Genomic DNA, 13,565 nt, shown 5'->3' with positions numbered 1-13,565 from the left:
GGAGGAGGAGAAGAGAAAGTGTTTGATAAAATTGTGTATATTTTAGTTAGGTCAGAGAAAGAAAAGGGTTTGAGCTTTGGTTAGACGACAGAAGAAGATAAGAAAAAGTGAAATTAGGGATTCTATAATTTCGGCGACTAGAAAAGCTAATTTTATGGAAGTGATTCATGATTGCCTCAAACCAACACAAATAAATAAGTTCAGTTGCAACGCCGCCCAATGAATAAACCAGTAATAAATAAACAATGGGATGAACAGTGAAACGAAGAAGGGTAGAATAAATAAATGGTAGCAGAGCAATAAAGAAAGTAACCGCAAAAAGGGAAGAAGAATGAGAATGTGTGGAACTGTGGTGTCATGTGAGTAACAGTGGCAGTGTTGAAGGCTTCAATGGTCAATTGCTGGGGTCAATAGGTATATATGTACTTGACCAAGTGCCACGTTAGAGACCCCCCAATTTCTCTCTCCATCACATGCATGGAAAATATATAAAACTGAAAGGGTTTCAGAATGAGAAATGGAGAAAAGAAAAAGTGAAAGGGAAAATGGTAATATCTGAATATGTGCAAGTGGCACGGTAGCAGCACCTTTGGCTTTAGTGGAGTCACATAGCTATCATGCGTACCAGCTCATCACTCTCTTAAGTCTATGCTAAAACTGCTATGCTTCTTCCCTTAGTTTCTCTGTCTATGTTGGAATTCTTTGGCCACACTCTTGCCCAACAAGATGCACAAACAACCCAGTGGGGCCTACACCAATCGCAGACTTAGTTTATTTTTCTGTCCATTTGTCAAGTGAAGAATCGCAGACTCCTTCTCCCCTCAATGTACACATTTTCAACCATCGAACGTGTCCTATGAAACCAAACCCCGTGTTCCACCCCTCTTCATTCATCACCTTTGTTTTTTGCTTGGTTTTTGGTGTGGTTGGTTTTTTTCTCTTTCTCTCTCTCTCTGCAATGGTGTCAAATGAAAATAAAACGGCACCCTTTTGTTGAAAGATTGTAAAAACTCAATCTTTGGAATCATTACATGCGGTGGTGGTTGGTTTCTGATTTTCCTCCCCCCATGTGCTGACTTGGCTTTCTTCTTCTCCTTGCTTTGCTTTGTTTTCTCTGTCTATTCGGGTCTATTGGCTCTCCTCTTTCTCTGGTTCTGGTTTTGGGGTTGAAAAGCTCAGCTTTTGAGGATTGAAAGAGTCCTCTTCTGCCTTACTGCTACTGGGTTTGTGTTCATTTCGTTGAGGTGTTCTTGGCCCTTCTCGGATCCAGCTTTATCTGGTAATGAAAAAGTTAATGTTTTCATTATTATATTATTATGCTTTTGTATTTTTTTTTCCCTCTATTTGATTCTATTTATTTCTTACTGGAGCACTTTTCGGGCTTCTGCTGCTATGGGTTTAGTTGGTTTCTGTTATTAGACGTTGATTGACTATGTGTTTTGGGTTTGAAGATTGTTAGATAAGGAAAGTTTGAAGCTTCCTGTTTTCTTCAACTTCACAGATTTTAAAGGCTCCTTTTTTGTTTTACTATGGAATATTAGATGGTGCAAGTGTATTTGTTTCCTATAACAACTATTTGTGGGATAAGTTATGTAATTGTTCTGAACATGTTGCAATCTGTACGTGAATGGATTTCTGGTTTTTCCGTACTATATCTCCGTTTATCTTTCATGTTTGACTAATTTTCAGAAGTTGCTTGTCATATACACATAACTTTCGGTTTTTCTTGTGCTCACTCAATGGTTGACTCTTCAAGCAAAACAGATTCAATATTTCTGGTTTTCTGTATTCTTTCAGGTCATTGATTGTATTATATAATAAATGTGATGATGATGATGACAGAAGGGTCGAACTATTAACCCTGCATAGTAGAGGTAGAGAAGATGGAAAACACAGGCCTATGGATTCAGAAAGAGGGTCACAGAAGAAAATGTTCATTGCTTGGTATATTGAATGATAGGGAAATGTCAGAGGAAGACTCTTCAAAAACACAGTTAAAGAAGTTGATTAAAAGATCAAACTCTCAACGGGCAATAGCTGCAAATGCAATCCAATCACGAATTAGCAAATTTTTCTTCAAAGATTTGTTCTTTCGACGAGTCCATGGATTGGACAGTAGGATCCCAAAGCATGTGGTGAGTGTGGACGAGAAATATGTCCGACGCTGCCTTGAATTTATACACAACACTGCATTAAGAGCCACAAACATGGAGACTTTATCAGAAAGCTTGAACACAGCGAAATTTTTTGGTGGTTCAGGGCATTTTGTCTTTGAATGTCCTATGGCTAGGGAAACTGGGAGAGTGGTTATAGGTGCTGATACTGGGGATCGGTGGACTTTAGGTACAATAATGGGAACCAAGAGTATGATAAATATATTGAATAGCACACTTCTTCAGCAATTTGGTGCTGCACATAGAAGCGACAATTTGAACAGGATGAACTTCTCTGATCCTGAAGGATTGGTATGCTATGATTTCATGGACTCTCCTACTGATTTACCCATCACTTCGTTGTATAAATTAGAAAAGGAAAAACCAAGTCATAAGTATGGTTCCATTTCTGTTCATAAAAGGCTTGTTTCCACTTCCAGCACAACCTCTACTTGTTCTGATCGGTTATCTTCAGCTTCTTCTACTCTATCTCAGGGAATGATCCAATGTACATGGAAGCACGGGATTCCTCATTTTGTTTTTTCTGCAGATGATCAGAAGGAGGTCTATGTAGCAAGATCGATGAAGGTAAACTCGGCAGATAACAAGGCTTTGGACAATGTGTACGAGTTTCATTTGAACAAGGGTGGCCAAAAGGGTCACCAGATTCCCGACAGTGATTTGCCATATGTTGGGAAGATGCATGTATCAACAAGTTTCACCCTTTGCCCGAACAATTGTAGAATAAGGGAGACAGAGTTTACGTTGTTCCTTAAGGTTGAAGTTAACGACAGAGAAATGTCCACCTCAGAGCATGGTCACAGGAAGAACAAGGGGCTGTCGAAGAAGATGTCACAAGTTTTTAGAACTAGTCCATCATCAAAACGCAGAACAGTCTCAAAGTTTGGTGGGTCAAGTTCCATGACTGAGAGTTGTCCGTGGGAGCCTAATGCTCTTGGTGGGGCCAATTTATCGGAGACCGACACCGCGAATTGTGAGATGGCTGCCATTGTTGTGAAAAGCCATGTTCCTTGTAAACGAGCAGAGAAAGTAAGAGGGGGTTGGGGTTTAAAGTTTCTTAACAAATCTGGTGGAGATCAAGTGACAGTGGCTTCTGAAAGTTGTGATAAAAATAATGGAGAGTGTTCAACTAGCATGAGCATTTTGATTCCAGCAGGCTTTCATGGTGGGCCAAGAACCAGAAATGGTGGGCCATCCAGTCTGATAGAGAGATGGAGATCTGGTGGCCACTGTGACTGTGGTGGTTGGGATGAAGGGTGCCCTCTCACAGTACTTGAGAGAAGATCCAACAAAGCCGAGGTTTTGTCTAAAATAGATACACAATACGAGTGCAAGTCAGTTGATTTGGTTACTCAGGTCTGTTTTCTGTTCTTTTTTATTCCAAAGCTCATGTTAGGCATCACTGTGTATCATGACATTTCTGACATCTCAATTATGCTGATACCCCAGAATTTAAGAATCATTTGTTTTCTCTTTTCTGTTCAAACAATGTTAGTGATCTTATACAGGACTGGGGAGGGGCAATGAGTGTGAGAATCCAAGTGTGAGTTTAAGTTTCATATTGAGTAAAAATGAGAAAGTTAAATATCATATAAGGACGCAGGTCTATAAACTCATCATCTTAAGATTTTGAGTTAACAGTGTTGTCAATCCTTTGTGTGTGTGTTAGACTTATGTCTCTTTAGTGTTGTACATCCCCTAAAATGAGTCTACAGGGAGCTGTAAATATTGGTTTTTGCTAAACAGTGTTTTTTCTTGATTGTGTTCATTTCTGCACAAAGTCTCAAATTTTAGAATCCATGCATCTGTGATTGTGTATTTACTTTCTGTTCTTATTGAACAATTAAAATTGTTTGTGCAATGAGATGATCATACCCTTCAAATTTCAGGGTTCAAACGATTTCGGCCCCACCTTGAGGATGGTAAATGTTCATGATGGTTTGTATTATATTCATTTTCATCCACCTCTGTCTGCACTACAGTCTTTCTCCATTGCTGTGGCAATAATTCATGCTCAAAGTCCTACACTTCAACCAAATCTTGCACAGGAGCTGTCATAACTAAAGTTAGATACGTGGTAATTTAGCAGTGATCATTATTCTCTTACTGTATTATAAGAGGTGAAGAGAAGATTTAGAGGATTTAATATATACATCAATCAGGTTTTCATTATATGTGTAGGGTTGTAATTTTAATACAATCAGATGTTATCTTATTTAGGAGATTAGTTCTGTTTGTCTTCTTTTCTCACAATTCATAGTTTGTAACCATCTTTCTCCTCATTCTTTTTGTTGAAGAGGATTGATTGTAAAAGGGTTGTTGCAGAATATTGGTAAATTATAGCATTGAGATTGAGCTTGTTATAGTTGTTAATGAGAAGGAAATATCCAATTTTTACTCATATAAACAACACATATGTTCCATGAATGTTATATCTGAACATCTTGTATGTGAATGATTTGTTTTTGCTTTTGTATTAACACTTGAATTTTGAGTTACCATGCTGAGAATACACCTTCCTTTAATTGAATGTTCATTAGAACATGAACATGAATACTTCTTACAGTTCTTGTTAGGTGGTGACAGAAGGCCATTGGAAAAGATGATCCTGCACAATAAAAATGTCATCTGAAAGAAAGAGACTAAAAAGTTGAGTGGTGATGAGAGATTAATTAGTGAAGTAATAAAAGTTTATAAAAATAATAATTTTGGCATAAATTAGAAAGTCTAAACGACAGTGCCTTGACGAGTACTGCATATGAGGAATTGATTTATTTGGATGACAGTGAACACTTAAACCAAGTTGCACCCAAAGGTTAGCTTGAAAAGGCAGATCTTATTTTGTTGTGGCTGTGGATGTTTTGTTTGTTTGTGCCATGTTTCCACCATGCTCACAAATATCAGTGTTTATTAACATTTTTATTTTTACTTTTGGGCTACTCTTCTGGCATTTAACAATTAATAGAACAACTTCGTCAAAGATCACTCATAATTAAATTAATGATTTTTTTAATTAAAAAAATAATTAAATTGTTTGGCCTTGGTCAAATATAATCCAAGATTTAAAACTCTGACCTTACGTATTTTGATGCCAGATTTAAGCAGTTCGAAGATATTCCGGGTCATTATCACACTACATATTCTGAATTATATTAATTAAAGTTTGATTTTGTATGTATGTGTAAATAAAGGTAATATGATGTAACGTATTTAGTTAAAAAAACTTAAATTTTATGTCTAAAATATTATTTTATCATTGATGATTAATTTTAAATGTGGTTTTTATACACTTCCATCTTAGAACCGTCCGGTCCGGCCTGGCCCAACCTGACCCACTACGGGTTGGTCACTTAATGGACCAATCCAACACGGCTCACTTATTAATGAGCCAAAAAAATTTGAACCCGGCTTGGTCCACCATGGGTTGATGGGTTAAACGGTTAGTTCACTAGTCCATTTAATTAAAAAAATATAATTCTTTTTCCTTAAGTTAGAAATTATATTTTGGATTAAAATTTAAATACTTAGAATACAATCTCAATATAATCCAAAATGATGTTAAACTCCAATATAAACCAAAATAAATAGATAAAAATACAAATTACTATCTAAGATTAAAGCATTCTTGTGACTTACTGATACTTTTTTCAGCAAACTAATTATACTTTTTCCAATAATTATACTTTTATTAGTTGAAGTTAGGTTTCTATTTGCCAATCTATCAATGTGTTTGGTTAAAAAAACAGCCCAACATTGCAAAATCCAAAATGTGTCACCATGCGGGTTGGTGGGCCAATCCGGTCCACCACGGGTTCATCCCGGTAAGCCGGGTTCTTGGTGGACCAAATCAAAAATTAACCTGTACTGAAATTTGTAAAAAAATTTCAACCTAACCCGATCCAAACCCGTGATAGACCGAGTTGGCCCACGAATTCTGACCCACTTTGATGGCTCTAATCTTCGTATTAAAGCATATCCAATAAAGGTCATAATAACCAATAGTAAACAACTAAAATTAAACAATTTTACGTTGTGCGTGTTATTAAATTGGACAAGACTCTTTCATTCAAGGGAAATTACACACATAAGATGTTAAAAAATAATATTAAATAGTGAAATATATAAAAAATATAAATTAAAATCCATGTTGTATCCCTGAATTCGAAGTTCTCTTAAACAAACATGATTCAAACAGATAAAGCCATCTGATAGGATAATAGAAGTATGCTATTTTTGTCGTCACATGTGGAAGTTTGTAGCTTCAAGAGGCATATTATGGCATATCCCATCGTAATTGACGTTACTATTATAAGTTCAGGTTTTTTTTATATGAAAGTTTGTATAAAAATATATGCATCCACAGTCCCCAGACCCATTTGACCGCTCTCAGTTTTATTTTATCTACTGCAGAATATAAAAGGAATATGTAGATCCATTTATTTTCCACATCTACTTATGCTCATGTTTTTGTCAAGAAATGTGTGTTTCTTATGACCATTAGATGTGTAAGGAAAAAGATGTATGTTGTGATAGAATTTATAACTTGATGAATTAAGAGTTACGGAATAAATTTGACTTATTTATTTGAAAACCCAAATATATATGAAATTGTCCTCATTCATGAAAACCCAAAAGATGCAATGTTTCTGATTCTGCGAACTTCTGCAAAATAAGGTGTGTAACGTCCATCGTTGTCATTTATTTTCAACTTCTCAAAGTTGCAGAGATGATTTAATAGCACCTAATTTTTTATTTTATTTTAAAAGAATATGGTAAGTGTCATCTCTGGGGTGTAAATGTCATTATTTGTTGAAACAGAACAATTATTGCATGAGTGCAATCCAATAATTTCATTTGGCGTTTTTCCTTTTCACTCTATTCTACCATGTTATCACCAAAATAAAAAGTGTCCTTTCAAGTTAATAATTTGTTGACAATTTATGTTGTGATGAGAGAGACCAAATTATGAAAGATAAAAATCCTGCGTCCAGAAGCATCATATTAAACTAAAATCACTTATCTTCATTCTGTGTCTCCTTTCTTGTCCTGAAAGGACAGAGAAATATCACATTAGCTTGGTACTTGGTTTACTATTGAAATAGAGAGGGTTCTCCCTGGCTACACTTGTAAGGCTGTAAAGGATATCGTCACTACCAGGGAGATTTCAGTAGTAAATGTAAAAATGTTGGGTACTATTATTTTGACACTCAACAAATTTTTATACACATGATACATTTATTATTTTAGCTTTCAATCTCTCTTTACAAATACAAAAAAAAAAAAAAATCAACTTTTTTAATGACTAAATACCTCTACAAGTAATTTTTCTAAAATATGATGTGATTCCAGCACTTTTATCAGTTTTTCCAAGTAAACACAACTCTATCACTAACACCAGTGGAATAGTTTTTCGAACTTCATATAGTAGATATCAGTGTCTTCTATCTTGCTGTTTTACAACTAATTTAACTGAACACTTGATCAGTAACAATTTATCGGTACCTTATGACCCGCTGATTCGATAATGGGATTGTGGCTGCACACAGTAAAAACATAGGAGAAGAACTCTAGAACCATCTTTTTTCTGCATAAGCTTAAACTATGGCATAAAGCTTATTGAAATTAGTTTTAAAAGTTATATAGGGAATGCAAGGGAGGAATTAGAATTTTAGATATGATACGTCAAGACAAGTAAACTCTACAGAAAGAACTTCGTAGACGTCGACCTAAAACTGATGACAGCAGACTCAAGTCCTCGAGTTCACTCTACTAAGTATTCCTAAATACCATTCTAATCACAAAATAATATTGCATGTGAATGAAGTGATTGCATTCGTCAGTTTAACACAATAATTAGAGAATTGAAAATTCATATCCATCAATTTTAATTAGAATATACTATGACTAAACTATACAAATACAAGTGATAATTCTTTTGCCCCAACCATAATAAAATTTTCCATTCTAAGTAGTGATTTGTCTTCCAAAACCCACTCTGGATATATATGTATGTTCTTGCAAAAGAAAACATGAGAGATCATCTCTTCATTATTCTCAGCTTTCACCTTTAACTAAATCATTAATAAGTGAAATGCTTCTGAATGTCCAAGAGGTTAAAGGGACAAACTAAAGTAGTCGCTTATAAACACCGAAGAGGTTCACAACATTCTATATAAATTTGGTTAAAAAAATATTAAACAGAGGAAAGTTTAGTTCAAACTTTCCACGAAAAAGACTTGGGTGGACATAACCCAAACGTGACATGTTGTGTTGGATACATTCAACAAGAAACTGAAACCTCATTAAAAATAATATCATATTAAAGAGAAGCCACCATGCCTCCAGGTACAAGGATTTATGTTCTATAATGACTGTGGTAATGTTGTGAGTAACTAATGGCAACCTCCGATGAAGCGCAATGATTCTTCCAACGAAAACCAAATTTTTTAGTTTACATTTTTCGTCATGATAGGGAGAACCAAGAGTTTATCTCAAATTTATGCTTAGAAAAATCATTTCTCCTCCTATACCGCATGAAACCCCTGTTCTACTTCTTACCTTAAAATCAGAGGTGGGATTTTTGACAAAAATCTACACTTGTCCTTTGGTATCTAAAACTACATCATCAATATTCCTAATATAATTATATGAATGAAATAGAAATTCAATGAAATGAAAACAAATCTGTCAGAAGTCACATTTTTGGACCTACCACATATTTGTATAGTAACTGTGAATTGAAGAACAAATGGCTTAATTTCAGGGATATCACGATAAAAAAGTACGACCCACATTTCATAACATAGGTGTAAACATCTTGTCCTGCAAATAAAGCACACAAATCCTTCGACCGTGCTATTTAAGTAAATGAAACTCAACTAATTTCATTCTAGATAATATGAACAAAGACTCTTCACTTATATCAATCTTGTTATCATTGCTTTTGCATTCTAGATAGCAAGACTTCTCTTGGTCATTTCATCAAACGGGTTCTCGTCACTCCAAAACTGCTCGTTTCTACATATAGTTTGATCATGACATTACACGAGGAATACCCAGAAATTAATAGCAAGGAATAAAGTTGGATATTGTTTCAATGTCAACATATTTAGAAACATAAAGAAGCATCAAGCCACCTCGAGCATCAAGAGCCCGTTGAATGGAAGACAGGTATAGGCGGTGGCGGGACTATTCTTTTTTTCTGCCAACGGTCTAAGCGAAGAGAAGAGATGGTGTGAAGAGATAGATGCAGGCCACAGATAGAGTAGAAAGAAGCCGCCCAAGTTTGATTACTCTTATGACATTGAAGGTGGGAACTTATCTAAAGACTTAACACCACATTCAAATTTGGAAACAATGAAAACGTGAAAGATCACATCACATTTAGGTTTGTGTCCATCCAAGTCTCAAGTCGGTAAACAAAAAAGGAATCAGCAACCACCACCTAATGGAATAAACCCCATTTGCATTTGAACATTTTTTTTTTCTTTTTGCAATAATTCTGAACTCCAGAGTTAAATAATGGGATAGATAAAGCATTAAACGACAGAACCAAAACTCAGTATTCAGTATACACACACTCACGCACACATTTCACCGAGTAAATGCAAGCAAGCACCTGCTAGGAGGACTGGGAAGAGAGTTTGAGGCATTCACTCTGGCATCTCCTAAGACAAATGTCATTCCAATTTGGCACTTGATGTTGGTTGACACAAACAGTGCGGGCACAGGCATCAGCGCATGCATCAAGATCGGAAACACCACAAACCGTGACGCAGGTATCGGGAATTGGGTCTTTGGAGAAGGAGCCAACCTTCTTGAGCATCCTCTTGGATGTACAGACCCTCTCACACACGAAAATTTCATCAGAACTCCTTTCCCTCCCTCGAGCACTCTTCAGCCTCTGCTCTTCTGCGTGCCGTTTCTTCACCCGAAACGCTTGCCCTGCAACCACCACAGGGATCGCCGCCCCCAAAAGCGACCACCAGATTTCAACCATTTCTCACACACAAAGAACGAACAAATTCTCCTCCTCTTCTTCTAGCTCACATACTGCACACTCGCAACCACACGTTACAGAGTTTCAATTGTTAGTAGTTATTGTTAATCGTACACAGTAACCAAACCCTAGACACGCGCTCGCGAAGCGAAACAGAGAGAATACGGTAATGTGTTGAAATGCAATCGGAAAAGAATGAGAAATGGAGTTCATGTTATGCAACGAACCGAATAAAGACGATGCGAATTCGAAAGTGTGTGGCTTTGTCCAAGTAAGGAAATCAAAGAGTGAAGAGAGTATTGCATTTACCGGCGGCGGAGAAGAGCGGCGGAGACAGCGAGGCGGTGCTTCTACGGCGTAAAACCCTCACTCCACTACTTTTCACAACAATGAGCCATCGGTATTTAGGTTTCTTGGGGTTTTTCCTCCAAGATTAGAAAAAGAATATTCGTTTACTTTCAATTTAAAAAAAAAATAGTGGAAAATTCATATTGGACTAAGCATATTAATTTTTGTCATCATTATTAAAATAAAAATATTATTATATTAAAAAGTAAATGTAAAAATAAATAATTTTTAATATTTATTATAAATAATTAAAATTCAAAAAATAATTATTAAATTCAAAAAATAAAATAATAAAATAAGTTTATAGTAATAAAAAAATCGATAATAAAATGTAAAACGTTACTAAAATCAATACTATTATTCTTTAGTAATAGTTGTAAATTGTAAATAATATAATATATAATATAACTTGTATTTTTGTCAATTCATTATGTTCTTAATTAACCTAAAAATCTATGGTCATGGTTTATTTTCACGATTTCATTGATTTAAAACTTGTAGTATATTTTTAATAAGTTTTTTAATTTATTTTTTAGCATATTACTAAAGTATTTTGAATAATTTTTGAAGTATTTATTACGAAATTTGATCATTTTACGGATTAATTCACCGTCAAAATATATAGATGAATTATAAGAAATCATTAAATCATATGGAAGCTAATTAAAAAGTCATAGACGAGCCTATTCTTACCAATCCTAATAAAAAAGTATTCTAAATTTTATAACCACAATTTCCCGAGGACATAACTAATTAACCGTTAAAATACTTCTCCGAAAAATATACATATAAATATTTTAAAAATCATTGCTTTAGATTTTATGAATTCAATTCAATTTAGTTTCAGTAACTCTATTCTTTATGTAAATACATAATTCCATTTAGGAAAGATTCAATTATAAAATTTAAAGAAGTCTAATACTCTAATAATTCCATTCAAATTTGTTTCAGTTCAACTAAGAATAACAATGTAAGTAACGATTTCACTCTCCTATATTCTCATTCACCTTCATCTATTTCTCTTCCACAAATATTGATTTGTGAATCTGTTTCACATTCTCGATGACAACCTTGTAGAAACCAAAGCCAAGCATTGTTTTTATGTACATAAACCAAACGCTAATACACAACAGAAGCCAGACATTAACTTAACTCTTTATTTATTGTAAGTGTTATTTTTTGGTGTAACATTGATCACAGTACCAACCCAGTAACTTGCGTAATCCAATTCAACCCATCTTAGCATCAGCAGAACCTGCATGCATTTTAGCACAGTATTCAAACAAGCTCCCATCGAAGCATCTTCTAACAGCTTCTTTAGACAGGAAACCTTCCTCATCCCTAGCCAGAATGTACAGAGCCCCCCATTCAAATTTAGCAGCAAACCTGTCACATTTCTATGTCAAATTATGCCATAAAACTAAACTTGAGATCAATGTCATCAGAATCATCAGAATTAATAATACTCACCACCCAAATGGGTCAAACGCATTTCGGTTTCCTTCTGTCAGATCCCACATCTCCCCAAGTGTGAGTTTGTCCGGAACTGTACGAGCATACTTACTGAACATGTTCTCGATACTCGCTGGCACATAACTGTGGTTCATTTCATTAAGCACAAATCAATGTCCAATAAGAGGTTATTTCGCAGTCATAATCCAAACTACATTTCATCACTCACCGTCCTTCTGTGTCATAAACTCCAGAGTCACTTCCATGTTTTGCTTTGTGTATGTTTTGTATGTAGATGGGGAAAAGGAGAGAAGGGAACCAACTCTGTGCAAGTACAATTCAAAGGTGAGCCTAAAAACTTCTCATGGCTTTATTTTGTTTATATATATACACCATTTTGTGTTGTTCATTTCGTCCCCTTTTGGTTCTAACTACTTAAGGAAAGAAGAAAAACTCACAGGCTGAGTGGGGTAACTCAATCCAGCATTGATAACAATAGCCATGATAGCAGATGCAAAAATATTAAAGCCAAGAGAACGCAGCCCTGAGAAACAAAGATAAAAGAAGTTTAGATACGATCGATGATGATAATGTGAACCCTGTTGGAAATCAAAACTCTTTCTTACCCTTGTAAGTCTCCCACGGGTAAATGATACCATTGCCATCTTGATCAAAAAAAGCACAATGCTGCTGAAGAACAGACAAGTTATGATGCTTGTGGCCTGGTGTTCCTTGAGGGTGGCTTGTATCAGGAGCTTTCAATGCTCTGGGCATGTCTGAACACGTCCCATGAAAAAAATAAAAAAAGAACAGCTTGGTTACATATATAAGAGGAAATTTAAATTAAATCCATTTAAAAGAAAATTGGTAAAGGTTATCTATGCTTTCTATGTCCTTGTTCTTCAAAATGAAATAATCTCTGACTTATTAGGACATGGAAGAGATTTACTTGAAAGTCAGAACTTAAAAGATGCAATATACTTACTTATACATATAGATGAGGTGCCTTTGCAAATTGCAACGTAAAGAGAGAGAAATCATGAACAGGATTTAGCGAAAAGCAATAGTAATAATGTTATATGAAAAAGTATTCATGCATTCTGATATAGGAACAATATTAATGCAGAAAACTCATCTTATTAGAATCTGCAGAAACTAGTATGATCCTACAACGTTCCTTCAGTTTTGGACTGATACTTACATGGCTTTGGCAGAGAATTTTCCAAATCATTTCTGACCCTTCTCTGTGCAGTAACCGGTGCGTTTTGAGCTTCAGTCATCAATGACTCCCTCTCCATCGCTATATCCATTATATATTATATGCTTCTTCTCTTTCTCACTGATTCTTGTTTATATATATCTTCGTTCTCAACTTTTGTTTTGGCCTCCTCCGGAGGAGCTGGTTGCATTATATATAACTTGGTGGAGACAGTAGAAAGAGCCAGCAAGTTCCACCAAGTTACGTGGCAAACATGCAGAACATTGAAGTGCATATTGTGCCAACTGCTAAGTTTAGAAGTGATGCATGTAATTGTTTTGTCGGTTCCTTGTCGTTTCTGAATACTCTTATCATTGTCGAACATACCCAGTCC

General features: G+C 35.3%; 3 protein-coding genes across 5 annotated transcripts; 1 reads left to right on the top strand and 2 right to left on the bottom strand.

Annotated features, from left to right (window-relative positions):
• Positions 1 to 674: 674 nt before the first annotated feature.
• Positions 675 to 4,581, top strand: LOC114190900. Its single transcript, XM_028079968.1, has 3 exons — positions 675 to 1,279; positions 1,798 to 3,530; positions 4,064 to 4,581. Exons 2-3 carry the CDS (start codon positions 1,884 to 1,886, stop codon positions 4,232 to 4,234), a joined length of 1,818 nt encoding a protein of 605 aa, XP_027935769.1. The 5' UTR covers positions 675 to 1,279; positions 1,798 to 1,883; the 3' UTR covers positions 4,235 to 4,581.
• Positions 4,582 to 9,521: 4,940 nt separating this feature from the next.
• LOC114189952 (uncharacterized protein At5g64816) lies at positions 9,522 to 10,618 on the bottom strand. Of its 2 annotated transcripts, none has more exons than XM_028078681.1 (2): positions 10,483 to 10,618; positions 9,522 to 10,226 (listed from the first exon to the last, which is right to left on the bottom strand). In XM_028078681.1, exon 2 carries the CDS (start codon positions 10,171 to 10,173, stop codon positions 9,796 to 9,798), a length of 378 nt encoding a protein of 125 aa, XP_027934482.1. In that variant the 5' UTR covers positions 10,174 to 10,226; positions 10,483 to 10,618; the 3' UTR covers positions 9,522 to 9,795. The 2 variants fall into 2 exon arrangements, with proteins under 2 accessions (XP_027934482.1, XP_027934483.1); XM_028078682.1 differs by having other exon boundaries at positions 10,401 to 10,617.
• Positions 10,619 to 11,490: 872 nt separating this feature from the next.
• On the bottom strand, positions 11,491 to 13,364 carry LOC114190729 (peroxygenase-like). Of its 2 annotated transcripts, XM_028079719.1 has the most exons (7): positions 13,175 to 13,364; positions 12,959 to 12,979; positions 12,600 to 12,749; positions 12,432 to 12,517; positions 12,203 to 12,297; positions 11,992 to 12,117; positions 11,491 to 11,907 (listed from the first exon to the last, which is right to left on the bottom strand). In XM_028079719.1, exons 1-7 carry the CDS (start codon positions 13,281 to 13,283, stop codon positions 11,751 to 11,753), a joined length of 744 nt encoding a protein of 247 aa, XP_027935520.1. In that variant the 5' UTR covers positions 13,284 to 13,364; the 3' UTR covers positions 11,491 to 11,750. The 2 variants fall into 2 exon arrangements, with proteins under 2 accessions (XP_027935520.1, XP_027935521.1); XM_028079720.1 differs by lacking the exon at positions 12,959 to 12,979.
• Positions 13,365 to 13,565: the final 201 nt, after the last annotated feature.

The sequence above is a fragment of the Vigna unguiculata genome, chromosome 7 (assembly GCF_004118075.2).
Source record: "Vigna unguiculata cultivar IT97K-499-35 chromosome 7, ASM411807v1, whole genome shotgun sequence".
NCBI lineage: Eukaryota > Viridiplantae > Streptophyta > Magnoliopsida > Fabales > Fabaceae > Vigna > Vigna unguiculata.
This window is presented reverse-complemented; position numbering and strand designations above follow the sequence as displayed.

Excerpts from the sequence above, each read along its gene's own strand:
- LOC114189952 (XM_028078681.1), bottom strand. The coding sequence starts at position 10,173 with ATGGTTGAAATCTGGTGGTCGCTTTTGGGGGCGGCGATCCCTGTGGTG.
- LOC114190729 (XM_028079719.1), bottom strand. The coding sequence starts at position 13,283 with ATGGATATAGCGATGGAGAGGGAGTCATTGATGACTGAAGCTCAAAAC. Across the intron at positions 12,750-12,958 it reads CACCTCATCTATATGTATAA|ACATGCCCAGAGCATTGAAA; the intron begins GTAAGTATATTG and ends GGACGTGTTCAG. Across the intron at positions 12,298-12,431 it reads TGAGTTACCCCACTCAGCCT|AGTTGGTTCCCTTCTCTCCT; the intron begins GTGAGTTTTTCT and ends GTACTTGCACAG.
- LOC114190900 (XM_028079968.1), top strand. The coding sequence starts at position 1,884 with ATGGAAAACACAGGCCTATGGATTCAGAAAGAGGGTCACAGAAGAAAA. Across the intron at positions 3,531-4,063 it reads CAGTTGATTTGGTTACTCAG|GGTTCAAACGATTTCGGCCC; the intron begins GTCTGTTTTCTG and ends TTCAAATTTCAG.